General features: G+C 41.5%; 1 protein-coding gene across 10 annotated transcripts; it reads left to right on the top strand.

Annotated features, from left to right (window-relative positions):
- Nucleotides 1-7: 7 nt before the first annotated feature.
- LOC143207903 (uncharacterized) lies at nt 8-14,991 on the top strand. 10 transcript variants are annotated; one of them, XM_076421795.1, is made up of 19 exons: nt 8-775; nt 904-1,035; nt 1,118-1,549; nt 1,703-1,783; nt 1,852-1,999; nt 2,069-2,536; nt 2,793-3,062; nt 3,127-3,353; nt 4,056-6,592; nt 7,033-7,639; nt 7,685-8,380; nt 8,714-9,077; nt 9,564-9,953; nt 10,028-10,357; nt 11,927-12,077; nt 12,331-12,763; nt 12,849-13,467; nt 13,594-14,002; nt 14,691-14,991. In XM_076421795.1, the coding sequence occupies exons 2-19, from the start codon at nt 1,002-1,004 to the stop codon at nt 14,988-14,990; spliced, it is 8,496 nt and encodes a 2,831-aa protein (XP_076277910.1). In that variant the 5' UTR covers nt 8-775; nt 904-1,001; the 3' UTR covers nt 14,991. The 10 variants fall into 10 exon arrangements, with proteins under 10 accessions (XP_076277910.1, XP_076277908.1, XP_076277906.1 ...); XM_076421793.1 differs by having other exon boundaries at nt 1,121-1,549; nt 7,033-8,380; XM_076421791.1 differs by having other exon boundaries at nt 9-775; nt 7,033-8,380.
- The last annotated feature ends 694 nt before the right edge of the window (nt 14,992-15,685 follow it).

Below are 15,685 nucleotides of genomic sequence, written 5' to 3' on the forward strand. Positions count from 1 at the left end.
TACTTGCGTTTACTCCACGTTTACTGGACGTTTACTGACGTTTACCACGATACCCTGACGTTTACCAACGTTTACCTTCCATCTATTGGTAACCATGTTTGAGCCGGATGCACCAGCGTCTATAGTTGCCGGCCTGCGGTTTGACTAAAATGTCTGACGCTTTTCACGTAGTGGTTCCGTTTGACTTGACCGTGTACGGGAACATAGAAGTGGAATTGAAAACATTCGCGTGGCTAAAGGATTCTTACCGTGACACGCGAGATATATCGTTGTTCTTATCACGGGCAACATGTACTCGTCAGTTACTTAGCGCTCGATACGTAGTAAGTCTCCAATACACACTATAATGTTTCACTGCCTCTTTCGATAGTATCTCTTCCATTCGATTTCGTCGAGTATTGACAGTTTAACGAAATTCTATCAACAACAAACGTCTTTCCCTTGATTATGCGAGGTACACGAGAAAATTGAGAATTTTTCTCGTATAATTCGATCTTTTCTGGAGAAAACATATTCTGATAATCGGAGTCATTTGATCGGAGTCTAATCTTCCGTTTTTCAAACAAATCGATATCGAAATCAATGTCTAATTCGGTTACTCGTTGCTGAAATTGTTCTAATCAATGATCGTGTAGACCGTGTAAGTAGCTGTCCTAATATCGTACGTGAGTGTATGTGTGCGTGTGTGTTTGCGCGCGCGCGCGCGTCAGCTCGCGTGTGTAAATACGTGAACATTGAGTGTTGCATCTGAGGTGCATTCACATTATTTATGAAAGTGAGTTCTTCTTTTTCCGTGACACATTTTGTACATAAGACATAAAGAGAACATCAGTTTTCTAGATAGTATAAAGGTTGCTTTCGAAACATTAGAAAATGGTAAATGATACACCTTCTATTTTGTAGAGCCCAATGTTTATCGAGCATGAGAAATAAAACTTCTGTACGTATATAATAGTTACTTGACACGAACACTGTATGCATGATAAAATAAGAATTTGTCAATGACAGAGACAGACATGGTCGATTCTCTTCAAGGTAAAGTTTTTCTCTGCCTTGTCTAGCACTGTCGATATGTATCGATATCAGTATCTTGATTGCGTTGTGTTTTTCTATGTAGAAGAGTCGGAAAAGAAGGCTGTCGACACAATGTCACAGTCAGAAGATGTCTATGCTCCAGAGGAACCAACTCCAGACATTCCGATATCGCTGCTCGATATACAAATGCCTGAAACACCAGAAAGCACAAAAGGCCAGATCAGCGATGGAGATATGCCCAGGTTGGAAAGTCCCAGACTGCTTAAGCCTGTACTAGGAAAAGTGCAGGCCAAGAAAAGATTGATGGCATTTGTGAATAAGTTCAATGTCCTACCAAAGGTTCCGAATAAATCTGCATTACTTCAGGCATACTCTACTAAAGCATCCAAGACTAAATCGGGTGACGACAAATCGTTGCAAAATGATTCAAGTACAAGTTTAAGCGTCGACTCCGATTCTGTACAACAGTTCCATAGTCGACATTCAGGCAGTGGCAAATCTAAGAAGAAAACAGGTACAGTTTAACAAATTTCACTGAGTACATTCTTTTACATTTGTAGATCAATAGCTTTCCACTATATTTATTGTTAGTTATGGAGGTAATACGATTCATTGAGAAGTATTGCGTATGTTCCCTAAAAATTCATTGATATTATTGTATGTACAGAGGAAAAGATATTGGCTATCGAAGAAATCAGAAGGGAAGAGTCTAAAAGTAAAATGTTATTAGCAGAAGCTATGGCTGCAGGTACATAATTGCACACAGTTTGAAACTCTGTCTTACTTAGTATAGGCAATAATCACTTTACTTTACAGCTAGTTTAGAGGAAGAGAATTTTGTAAATAGAAATGGACAGAATTTATTAGAAAATGTAAAGAGCATAAGAGATAGAAATAAACAGGATGACAATGTGTCTCGTAAAAGCAGTTCGAAATCATTTATGGAGAACAAATATTCTGAGAGGTATGAAATCGATAGCATCCGTTGTAGTTGCATTTTTTGTGAATTGATAATTTTTCTATTTTTCTCAAGGAGACGATATGGTAGAGAAGAACGAAGGGACAGCAGAAATAGAGAATCGAAAGATTACAATAGCGGTAGAGAACGATATTACAAGGGCAGAGATCAGCGTAGGAAACAGAAAGATAAAAAGGATGATAAAAATAAAGGAGACGATGTAAGTAGATATGAAGAAAGCCGCGATAGAAGAGAGGACGAGAAAGACAGAAAAGATGACGATAAAGACAGGTGGGAGGATGTGAGGGAAAAGAAAGGGGCGAAAGAAAAACGGGAAAGCGTTAGAGAAAAGAGAAGCCTCTCAAGAGAGAAAAGTTCAGAAGTCAAAGATAAGAAGGAGAAAGAAAGAGACAAGGACAAAGGAAAAGAGAAAGATATCATGAATTTGTCTTCGTGGTCAGAGCTGAAGAAGTGTGGTATAACGATGGATGACATCATAGACATCAGAAGGCGCGATTACTCGGACCGATTAATGAAGAATAGGTTTGATATTAATTCAGACACATCTCTTCAATAGACAGTGGACCTTTATGCAAAATAAAAACGTTCTACCTGAATTCAGACAAACTGGAGTGAAGTAGAAATTATTTTCTTTCTTAATATGTTTAATAGGTTAAAAATAATGTAACGGTATTTTGAAATTATTCTAATGTTTTCTCTGTTTTAAATTACACATGCATAAAATCCGCTGTCTACTCGTCACACTCCAAATTGTCTATGGAATAAATATCAATTACAGAACAGCCGAAGATTACATACGTTACTTTGACCAAATGTTGCTGTTAAATGACTGCCGTTTAAAACGGTACGCTTTCACTGCCGAGGGACTGGATGGACCCAAAGAATACCCGCCTGAATCAGTCAGAGTGACCAAAAGAGGAAGACCTCAAGTGCTTTATTCGGAGAATCCTCGCACCTCGCTCTTCCTGAGTCACGAACAGATCCTCCAGACCGTCGCCGGTGATCGACGCGAAAAAATGCGGGAGATATGTGAAACGGATATTGCACGGTACATCAAAATGTTCTCCATCTCGTTAACTTTCCTTTACCCATTCAGATCTTAACAATTCCAGAGACAATGCAGAAGTCGCTGAGAAGCCTGCGCGTGTTCGCAACTGGTATCCAAAAGCGGGCATATGTAAGGCCAGCGAGAAGGTGAAGTGGCAGTTCCCAGTCAACGTGCAATTGCCTAGATCGAAATGGGATAGCGAGGACGAGGACAGGTTGTCCAATGAGGTAGAACGAGAAGCAGAAGAAGAAGAAGAAGAATGCGAAGCAAAATCAGTCGACATAGAGCGAGGTAGATAGTCAAGCATTCGCTTAAATGTAAATGTTGTAGAATGTCTGCGCAAAAGGATTTGTCTGCTTTCGTCAAATTACGATAATTATAGACGTTTGAATGATGCAATTCGCGTTGCGAGATATTGACAGTTGAATCTTTAAACGTGTTTCTCTCGGCACCACATTTTTCGAAACAGTTGCCACGATATTTCAAGTTCTAGTTGACCAATCGAATTGAAATCTTGAGAGAATCTTCAGCATGTACCTTGTTATCACACGAACTAAATATTGTTAAATCTGTCAATTTTTTATATCGTGCTAAAGGCCGAAAATATTTTAAAAAATCGGCAATTTGACTTCTAAATGCCGCTATTTTGTAAATTATCGAGATTTTTAATTTCTTTTTAGTTCAGTCCGTAACTACATTCATACTGGTTAATAAACAACTTCATTTTGTTTCCGATCAGTAGAAAGACTGGAAACATGGCGACCGTCGACCCATGTTTCTGAAAACATACTCTGTAAAAATATATATAACTGATGTCACATTCATTATTTTTACTTCAAAAAAATCACACGTGTACTTCAAACACCAATAAACATGCGTGCAAAATCCTAATGTAAAAGGTTCAATAGTTTTTCTGAAAAAAATTCCTAAAAATTCGCGGAAGAACGGCCTCGAAAATAAGACTACGCCCTTAATCCGTAACATTGATTTCAGATCAAGAGACATTTTCTTTGCGATCGAGCATAATAGAGGAGAACGCCAAAAACGATAAGACAGCCGACAACGAAGATACTGAATTGTGCATCGCCAAGATTGTTGACAATGACAATAGACAATCAACGTCCCCGCTGCTACAGTCTACGGGCGACGAAAAATTAGCGTCGGAATACGAGCAATTTATGAAGATGGTTTGCACCGATATCCCAACGTCGAAGGAGTTCTCTCCGAATACGGTTCCAACGAAGTCCACTTCGCCATTGAGCTACCACGATTTTAACATAGAAACTAATTTATCAGAAGACAATAATTTTGCGTTCGCAGAACGCGGCGAGAAACCAGAAAAAGTTAACACGAGCAACGAAGACACGCTCAGCAGTAAGGAGACCCGTCAGAATGTTGAAGTGCCGGAAGTTGAAGAAGATCAAGCGTCTTCGTCTGGTTCTCGCATCCAGGCGCAGCAAAGCGAAGCAGTGGGAGAAAAGAGCGAATCCGATGATTCCAGATCGATTCCTAGCGACTGGGAGAACGTTCGAATCAAAGTAGAACGTTTGAGCGACGAGAACTCGGATTCAAGAGAGGTCCGGAAGAAAAAACGCCGAAAGAAGGTGACATCTAGCAGCGATTCATCCAGCACGACCAGTTCATCGGACTCGGAGGAGGAAGTGAAAAAGAGAAGAAGAAAACGGAAGTTGTCGGACGATTACACCAGCGCCTCGGACTCCAACAGCAGTGAGAGCAGCAGCAGTAGCAGCGATTCTTCCAGTTCGGACGACAAACGGAAGAAGAGAAGGAAGAAAAAGCGCAAGGCAGAGAAGAGAAAGAAGAAGGCGAAACGGATAGCCAAAACGAAGAAGAAGCGAAGAAGAAAAGTCAGTGTCGATTCCAGCAACAGTAACTCGTCCGACAACCGGAAGAAAAAGAAAGCAGCGAGCAAGAAAGCCAAAGAAAAGCGGGAACACGTCGAGAAGGAAAATGAGAACGGTGATACGATACAAAAGTCGCCTTTGCAGCCCTCCTCGCCGGTGAAGAAGATCAAAGAAGAAAGGAAAGCTGAGTCTAGAAAGAGATCCGTAGAGAAGCACGATCTTTGGAGCAAGGAGCAAGAATTGATGCGAAATGTTATATCCGACAGTGGTAACAAAGCTCATAAGAACGAGGAGAAGAGGAATAAACCCGAAGAGACATACTTGGAGGAATGGGAAGTGGATTCCGTGATTATGGCGCAGCAGAAGGGGGAGAGAATGTCGAAGAGTGGCATGGACAAGATAGAGACTGTCGGGGACGATTTTCGAAAGGCAGACAAGAAGGACGAGCGGGTTAAGAAGGATGAGAGGAGCAAGAAGGATGAACGTCTGAAGGAGAAGTGTTCGGGTATTGTTAAAGAGATTATACAACCTGGTACGACCATTGAAGAGGAGATCGATGTAAAGAAGAAAAAGAAGAAGGACAAAGAGAGCAGCAAAAGCAGCAATGAATTTTTAGCCGATTGGGAGAAACTGGAGAAGCAGAAAAAGGAAAAATGGGGAGAGACTGAATTTGATACGCTGAACGTACTGTCTCTGACCCAACTCGAGAGAGAGGTGAACAAGAGGCAGCTGTTGGCGGACGAGTGGGAAGTCGACAGTTTGGAAGCTGTGCCGGATTTGCTGGTTAACAAGAAGAAGCCCGCGCGCACTTCGAAGAAAGTGGAGAAAGAGGTTCGATACGACAAAAAGACGGATACGTACATCTCCATAGATAAAGAAACATCTAGGGAAAGCAAAAAGAGACAGGACAGGCTCTCGGCGATGAGAATCTGGGAAGAAGAGCAAGAGGAAGGCGAACGAGAAGCCATGATGCTCATGGAACAGAAACACAAGCGGAAGAGGGATGAGTGGGACATAGAGGAGGAGACCTATTTGCGTGAGAAAGAGGAACGCAAGGATAGCATAGAAAAAAATATCCCCGCGATTGATAGTATTCATAAGGAAATAAGTGCAGCCGACAGCGACGTCGATGCATGTGCGAAGCAGGATGCAATTGCTGCGAGAAAGAACAAAAAGAGCCGCTGGGATATAGCGTCGCAAGCCGAGGAGAAGATAGAACTCAAAGCTCCGGTTATGTGGGAAGAAGAGTGTGCAGAATGGACGAAGCTAAATACACTCGACCGTAAAAGTGATAAGTTAGAGCGCACTGAAACCATTTTACCTAAAACCAAAATAAAAGACGAAGACGTTGATCAACAGCTAAGAAAATCTGTGTCGAAGGGTGCGGATTTTACTGATCTGTTCTCGAGGAAGTCTCAGGATGACCTGTTGGAAACATCGTGGACCTCGGAAGAGCCCACGAGAAACAAGTCACGTCTGAAAAGCGTAGAAAGCAGTTCTCAGAGAGACATATTCTTCAACAAGGAGCAAATACCTCCGACGAGCATGAAGGAGCCACATACTGCCGAGCAACTGGAAGATATGTTCGAGATAGACGTAAAGTTACCTACCACAAATGTAGAATTGTACAGCCCTAGCTCTCCGGCACCGTCTCAGAAGTCTGAGGTATTTATACTGCTGTCTATAATTTGTAGATCTGTTGTTACTATCAGGCACTTACGTGCCGGTATGATTTTGATACCGGTCTTAAGTCAACAAAGTTATACCGAAACGAATTATTACCGAAACCGAAATAAATGGCGGTATTATTTCGGTATTCTTACAGAAATGATAGGTAATCAAGATACGTTTCTTTGGGTATAATTAAAAATATATATCAACTATATGTACGTAAATGATTTTTATTAGTCTTAAGTATTAAAATATCATTGAGTATATCGTCAGATAAATTGTATTGTAAGGATATTGGTTTTGATATGACTTTGAGGTACAGAATTCACTGGTTCTGATTTTCAAGCCTCTACTTCAAAAACTTGTTGAAACTAGTATAATACTGGTACTTTGTACTTTGATATAAATCTTTGGTTACTATGTTAATAATATAGACGTTTCAGGATGTGGAACACTTTGGAAACGACAATTCAAGTTCCTTGATTCTCAAGGAAAACCTGACTCAAGATAAGTTGAAGAAAGAGAGCGCTATTGTATCTGACGAAGAATCCATTTCGAATATACCTCTCCAGATCAAGTACCGCGAAGGAAAGTATTCAAAGTCTTCTATGATGAAGGAAGAATTCGAAGAAATTCTAGGGATACAGACGGACGATCAGTCGGCCCAAAAGATGTTCCTAACGAAAGGGTCGGAGTCTTCTCTCGCTGATCTCCCCATCAACGAACCATGTCTTGACACCAGCAACTGCAAACCATTGCGGATGGATATATTCGCCGAATACGAATCCGATGAGTGTCGCAGTAAACTGAATGCTAAAACTACTGAGGCGGTGGTGTCCAACAGCTCCAAAAGTGAAGAATCGACAGAGGGAAAAGCAGCTTTGAAGCTGATTCCCAAACAGCTGCTTATACGTCGGAACAACGAACGTGTGAAGGCGAAACTGATCTCGGACGACCCTATGCAACATGCTGCTGCCCTTTTAACAATTCAGAAAAAGCTCAGAGAGTCTCACGCCGTGAGGAACGACATGCAGAGTGTTCCTTGCGAGGACTCTGCTAACGATTTCAAAATGGAATGTGAGAAACCGGCCACAGTAGACAAAAAAATGGTCGGGGATGTCGCCCCTGCCGAGCAAACTACCGACGCTGATGTTAAAGTGGACTCCAAAGATTTATCTGCAACAGCGAAAACATTAATTACGCCCGCATCAGAATCACCGGGAGCCGTGAAGGTCGATTTCAACCGTGTAGAAGAGTTCAAGTCCAGCGAGAAAGAGGGTAGCAAAGAGGAAGAGGTTAAGAAAACTAGGTTCAGCGTGAAAGACGTTAGTGATACCGAGACTCAGATCAGATCGCCCAGTAGGGAACAAAGAAAAAGAAGTCCGAGTAAAAAGGAAAGTGAGAAACGAGTTAGTGATCGTGGCAAAGAAAAGAGAGACAAGAAGTTTGATGATAGAGAGAGGAGCGAAAGGAGAGACAGTAGAAGCTCGAAGCAGGATTACTCTGAAAAGAGAAGATCCAGTCCGTCGAATAGTCGCAGGAGACGAAGAAGCGTTAGTCCGCGTACGTCTTGGGAAAGAGAGAGAAGTCGCAGCGAGAGTCATAGTCGTAGCTGGAGTAGAAGCAGAAGCAAGAGTCCAAAGAGGAAAGACGGATCATTTTTGAGCAGAGATAAGAGGAGTAGCAGGCTCGATGAAGAAAGATCTAGGTCGAAAGCAGACGATAGGAGGGACAGGTCTACTAGGACTCCTCCCAGATCCAACACTGTCTCATATAACAAAGGTTTGTATGATGATTACATAGCGGAACAGAAGCCACTCCGGAACTTCTTCCTTTATTTCATACAAGTTTTGCTTATTTCATTCGTATAAACGATCAGAGCTATTAATAACTATTATTAGTTACTTGATGATGAAGTTTGCACCTTGAACTATAATTTAGTTCACTTCAAAACGAACACAATCGTTTTTAATAATTTTAAAAGATTGCAAATAATACATCGACAGTTGAACTCTTTTATCTTCTTATTGTTTCGAATTGCAGCTACTCATTTTTGTTATAAATGCATCAAATTCGCGATGTAATAGCTTGCTAATTTGATGTACGTATTTCTAGACCACTTCAAAAAGTATGGTTCCTCTAAAGACCGTGATGATTGGAATAGAAGAAAGTACGATTCCATGGAAAGAGACAGAGAAAAGGAGGGAAGGCCATACGATCCAATGGAAGTTCTAAGGGAGAGGAACGCAGATGCTGATAGACATAGGGAAGGTAGATTTCGAGGGGACGAAACGGACAGATCCTACTGGCCCTACGAATCTGAAAACATCCCACGAGATAGAAACGAGTCGTTGGAGTCTTATCCCAATGGTCAGGATTTGGATCTTGATTATGAGGAGAAGGTTTATTACAGAGATGACAGTATCGAAAGGGACATCATGGAAGGTCCTCTTCGATCTGCATCTAAATTCCCACAAAGGTGAGCTGAACCTGTTGTAATCAGAGATTGAAAACAGTTCTAATTAGACTGCGGTTCTTTATGCATTTAAAAATTTTCAAGAAATATTGGAGTATTAAATTCGACAAAATTTAGTACGATTTTTATTTATTTTGAATCTACAAATGCTATTACTAGACTCTGGATCTTTATGCAAAATAAAAAGTTTGTGCTTCAGTTGCAAGACATAGGAGCTAAATATAAATTTATATTCTTCACTAATAATTTTAATGAAGTGAAAATAATATATTAATACTCTTAAAGTCTTTTAATCTTTGAACTGTTTTAAATGGTACCTACTCATTTTTGTCATAAACGCATAAAATCCGGAGTCTAGCTATTACCAATGAAGATACGATTTTATTTGGTCCCACTTTCTTAAAATTTGGCTACATAATTTGAAAATTGCACAAACATCCACAGTCTAGTTGTAATGCCTCCATTACAAAGCTTGCAACTTCTTGACAGGCGAAGCATATCTGGCTCGAGAAGAGACAGACAATGGGAGAAGGACAGAGAGTCAATGGATCTAGATAGACATGGTCACTCCAGGAGACCGGAAAAGCCGGCGCCGTTGAGAGGTCGTACTTCACCTCGGCCAAGACGTTCCTCGCCGAGAGTGTCTCACGATCGTTTCAGACGTGGATCGAGATCACGGTCCAGATCATGGTCTAGGTCGAGATCTAGGTCGAGAACACGGTCGCGTTCACGGTCAACATCGAGATCAAGGTCGCTGCGATCTAGGTCACGATCGAGATCCAGATCAGGATCGCGATCACGGACCAGATCCACTTCTGGGTCTAGACTGAGGAGTCCGGATCATGGTTTGAGGATACCCGAACGATTGCGCTCGTCCAGGTAAATATTTGAATGTGATTGTAGGCTTGTTATCCGCGTTGGACAGTCAGTAAGCAGTCTTACTGTCAATCCAGATCACCCTCTGTGGGAAGAGGCAGAGCCGGCGAGAGCTCGAGGGAAAGGAAGGATGAACACGATAATAGAAAGCTAGACAGCTGCAGCGAAAGGGGTAGACGCATTGAAACAATCGTTCAGTCAGTTTCCGGGCTGGCTAGGGACTCAGCCGTGTTAGACTCGGAAATGCACATGGCCGACAATATGGAGACGGTCGCGGCTGGTTTCCAATATCCCAACGAGAACGAAGTTGGAAACGAATACTATTATAGCGAGAATAACTTGACTTATCCTCCGTGCATTGACGACTCAGCCACGAGCTCGCCGAAACGTTTGTCCCTCGATGATAGGTAACTTCCTACACCATTAAATCGTGTTCACCAGCTTGGTCCTTGGACACCCTTCCTTTCCACTGCTTCTCCAAAACCTCCATGGTCGCTGATACCAATGCTGAGACAATGTAGTACTTTGATACCGAGCTCTCTTGTCATCTGATTAAATGGTGGGCGGCAGGGGCCCCGCGATTGAGAGGACCCCAACACGATCAAGAACTAAAATAATCTAATTTTTCTGAAGTAATTAATGTATTAGCAAAAACGAAATCACGCATTAAATAGACATGCATTAGTAATATACAGGGTGAGTCCGAAGAAACAGAACACTTAAATATCTACGTTACTTTTCGTTGTACAAAAAAACTTCTTAGGGCAAAGTTACTACTGTTTGAAGGGCCACATGTAACGGTGTAAGGGAACAAATTTTCGAGGTCATTTTTTAATGAGATTTCAAGGTCATCGATATTTTTTTAAATCGAATGAGGTATTTTGTAATTCACCAATCGATGCAACTGGACATTCGTTATAAAAAAAGTACTAACCTATGTATATCGAAAAGTTAGTAGTTCACGAGATATTTCAATTTAAATAACTCTAAAACACCATTACTGTCGTACTAAGGCGTTCCACAAGTAAGCAAACGCTAACATCAATTTCAATATCAATGTCAATTTTTCAATTTCAACTTCAATTTCAATATCAACTCTTCAACTTCATTTTCACCTTCAATTTTTTAATTTCAACTCTTCCATTTCAACTTCAATTTTTTAATTTCATTTCGTTAATATCAACTTCAATTTCAATATCAACCCTTCAACTTCAATTTCAATATCAACTCTTCAACTTCATTTTCAATTTCAATTTTTCCATTTCAACTTTAATTTCAACTTCAATTTTAACTCTTCCATTTCAACTTCAATTTCAACTCTTCCATTTCAACTTCAATTTCAACTCTTCAATTTACACTAGCAAGTAAACGTTAACGTCTTAGTACGACAGTAATGGTGTTTTAGAGTTATTTAAATTTAAATATCTCTTGAACTACTAACTTTTCGACATACATAGGTTAGTACTTTTTTTATAACGAATGTCCAGTTGCATCGATTGGTGTATTACAAAATACCTCATTCCATTAAAAAATATATCGATGACCTTGAAATCTCATTAAAAAATGACCTCGAAAATTTTTTCCCTTACACCGTTACATGTGGCCCTTCAAACAGTGTAACTTTGCCCTAAGAAGTTTTTTTGTACAACGAAAAGTAACGTAGATATTTAAGTGTTCTGTTTCTTCGGACTCACCCTGTATGTTCGTGTTTGTAAATTTTTTTTACTTTACAAACAATTTGGGGCCCCAAATGGTTTCTTGCACCCAGGCCCCTTTATAGAGAAGGCCGGCCCTGGTGGGCGGGTACAACTTTCGAAGTCATTTTCATAGTAACTTCCAATTTTGAATTTTATCCCAGTATTGATGCGAGTTAGAGACAAGAGAGCCATCGATTAGGAAGAGCTCTGTAAAGAGTAGTATGTAGTTAGAGGAATGCGATCTCGGCACGTTTTCTACATTAATTGTTCGTATTGTAGGCTGGAACTCGAACTGGGAATTAAAAAGCAACAGGACACCGCAGGAGTAGCCTCGGATTATCCCGATAACTTCAATTCTAATGTCTGCTATTCATCCTCGCCTCAACAGCAACAACAAATGCTCTACCGACAACAGCCTACCGTGTTACAAGTACATCATTTTAATCTAAGCATTCATTGCGATACCTGGACTGCGGATTTGACAGATTATGAGTGTCACGTGTTAGTCTCAGCTTATTAAAATTATCTAAGGAAGAAAAATATTTCTATTCAGCTTCTGTTCATTCATGAGTTCAAAACAACACAACAGTACATTTAATATACATTTTTGTCATAAATGCATAAAGATCCGCAGTCCAGTGATAACAGAAACAATTTGTTTATAATTACAATGGACTACGCAGGTGGGCAACGTGTTGCAAGTTGTGCCAGCAGACTTTAATGGGGTCCCGACAGCGCACAGGGAACCCACGAGTTCCTCAACAGCTCCAATAGTGAGAGGTTCGAGTCAGGTAGTGCGCGTAGGTAATGTTCTCCAAGTAGTACCCACGTCGTTAGACTGGAGTGGCGGGCAACCTTCGTCAGTGGAGCAACCGGCGGGGATAATGTACTCTGCGACAGTTCCACAGCCTTCTCCAATTCCTTCAGCCTCCATATCCGTACCTGTTCCAGTTCCTGTGCCCATGCCTGTGCCTGTACCCACTATAAGCGCATCCACGCCTGTACCTGCACTGTCCCCGGTTGCACTGCCACTTGCTGTTCCTGTACCGGTCCCCGGACCTGTTCCGCTTCCTGTGACGCCAGCGGTGTTCCCCAGAACGGAAGTGCCGACGCCAAGTATGTCATTCAATATTAAATTGTACGATCATACCTCGAGGTACGTTTTGTTCCAGCAACTGATGCTCTAATTTCCCAATTTTAGAAACACCAGTTCAGCCAGTGTACAATTACGAGGTCATATTAGAGACTCGGCGCAAAGAAAGGGAGGAACGAAAACGATTGAGGGAGATGAGGAGGAAGGAGAAGGAGCGAAGACGGATAGAAAGAATCAACCGTCGCGCCCTTCGGATGCTAGAGAAGAGCACCATGCGCCAGATCGACAGTGGTCAAACGAATTCCTCGAGTATGGATCCAGCAGTGTTAAAGGCTCTTCGAGAAACCGATGAGCAAGCCGAAACGGAAGAGCAACCTGTTTCTGTGACTTCTGAAAAGGAAGAAGGCGCGTCGATTGCTGCGCTAGCTGCTTCAACGGAGGAGGAAGACGTACCTGTCGACGACGATGAAGAGGAAGAAGAGGAGGAAGAACCTGAAGTGGAGGACGACGAGGAAGATGAAGAGGAACCAGAGGAAGACGAGGAAGAGGATGAGGAAGACGATGAAAAATCGTCCTCGAGGATAAGCAATCGACGCACCGAAGTGGACGATGCTGCTGTAGCAGCGACTTCTGAAATGAGCAAATTCAACCTTGAAACGGAGACGACAGATTGGCCAGATTTGCCTCCGCCGCCTCTTAAAGGAATTTTAGTCGCTCCAGGCTTCAGGTAAGAATTATATCCTTGTACAGCTTTTGCATTTCAAGGTAACCATTTTACAAAAGGATTAATTTCGGGTGCAAAATTTGTAGTAAAATTTATTTTTCATTCTTTCATTGTGTATTTGCATTTTAGAAGATCTCTGGTGCCTAATGGTAACCTGGATGAATTATCCACCCCTGAAAATGAGAGCGACGACAATGGAGAGAAAGAATGGTTGGACATAGACAAAACCAACGAATCCAATAAAGAGGAGATGGGAGAGAATAAGTCGAGTAAGTCGAAGGCTCAAGTCAAGATCAAGTCGAAAACGTTGAAGCTAAGCATAAGGAGGCGGAGTAAGAAGTCCGTTCAATTCGCGGACGGTATCAAACCTGGAGAGGGTACGAGTCCTAGTGGAGGTGAAGGGGACATGCCTTCTCCTCCACCTCCTACGGCTGTGATCACCCGGGATGGGGTCCGTGAAATTCGAAGGTCCAGCTCTAGGAAGAGCAGGAAGCAAGAAAAAAGGAGTCGACCGCCTAAGACCAAGAAGAAAGTGAAGGTTTGTGTCTGTCGTATACTGGGTGAGGTACTTAGGGGGGGTAGTCTCTCGTTTCCAGGATTGCGCCTTCTAATTTCTCGATAATGAAAAGATAGGCTTTTCCAGTAGTCAAAAGCGGTAGATAAAAGATCAATTTAGGCCGCAATCACCCTCAAACGTTCTATTTTTACGTTTATATGGTGTAGTTTGCATTATTCGGAAGCATAATACTGCGCATGTAAATATTTTGATAAAGCTGCGACATGCTGCTGAATAATGCAAATTACGACTCGTAAACGTAAAAATACGACTTCTGAGGGCGATTGCGACCTAAATCTCTTATTCAGCGCTTTTGACTACTAAGAAACCCCGTCTTTGCATTATAGAGAAACGAAAAGGCGCATCCCGCACCCTTGCAATCCTAGAAACGAGTCTACACCCTTAACTGTACCTAAATTTCTCATAACCTCAGAATTCGATACTCTTTCAAATCACATATTTAAATATCATATATTATATAATACAAAAACTCAAGATCTAAAAAAACTAATGATCACGTTGCATGTCTTATTTGATATAAAGGAACTTTAGTTTGAAACTTTTTGTTATGCAACGGTTATGAATGAATTCAACCGATACAGTTAAGTGACTCGCCCTGTATAATTTCCTGGTGACGCGAGTTAGTTAATGGAATTGATGGATATACTAGGTGAAGATCATCAAACTGAAGAAGCCACGCGTCACTCCCTTAACGGCGATGATGATGGACGATTCGGACGAGTTGGACGACCGATCTCCGCCACCACCACCGCCAGGATCGCCGCCACCCCCGCATCTATGGCCAAGTTATCTTTCAGCTTACAATTCCATCACTCGACCCGCCGAAGCTCAATCTACGTCGTCTACGGTTATTAACGCTGTTCAGGCTCCTCCACCACCAACGCCCTTGCCTCTTCTAATTCCCCCACCGCCTCTGAATTATACGATACAACCTTGTAGCAAAGCATAGGGCAGTACTGTTCGATGAGCGTTTAGGGGACCGTTGCCTACTTCACTAATACGTTAAGTCCCCTACTTTGTCTTCATTAGACACATCAGGTGTCTCACTAATTTGTGTCGTCGCTAGAGCCACTAGCACTTTCTACAGCTTTGAACAGCTGGGAATTTTATCTTGATGACATCACGAATTATTGAGAGGCGTTGTATCCTATATAAATGCAATATAGAGAGTATAAAGGGTGATACAATCGTTCAAAAAGTCCTGTGGATGGACAGCGGTAGTCTTAGATGTTTTTTTACAACTGTCCTCTGGTGCTAACCCTCAGCTAGTGTAATATTAAAATAATGCTACCGAGGAAAACTGCTTTAGTATATAGCGCGCGAACAAATTTTTAGCGTTTTCAATCGTGAAAATCGTTTTAACTAACAAAGTTTTTAAGTATGGTTTACAGGCGGAAATTAGACTGATGAACATTACACTAGCTACGGGTTATGTTTCATGACTATAAATGGCCATATCACCAGATGGATATAGGTTAAACTTATTAAGCAAACAATACAAATTCGTTTCTCTGTTGAGAGAGAGAGGGGACGAAGCCTGTCGAGAATTTTTGTCGTTACTGTAACTATAATCGAAACATCTTCCACGCTAGGGATTAGAAGATATTAAGAGAGTCAGGGCAATAGAAATCATTTCAAAGACTT

Source organism: Lasioglossum baleicum, chromosome 4, assembly GCF_051020765.1.
Source record: "Lasioglossum baleicum chromosome 4, iyLasBale1, whole genome shotgun sequence".
NCBI classification, from domain to species: domain Eukaryota; kingdom Metazoa; phylum Arthropoda; class Insecta; order Hymenoptera; family Halictidae; genus Lasioglossum; species Lasioglossum baleicum.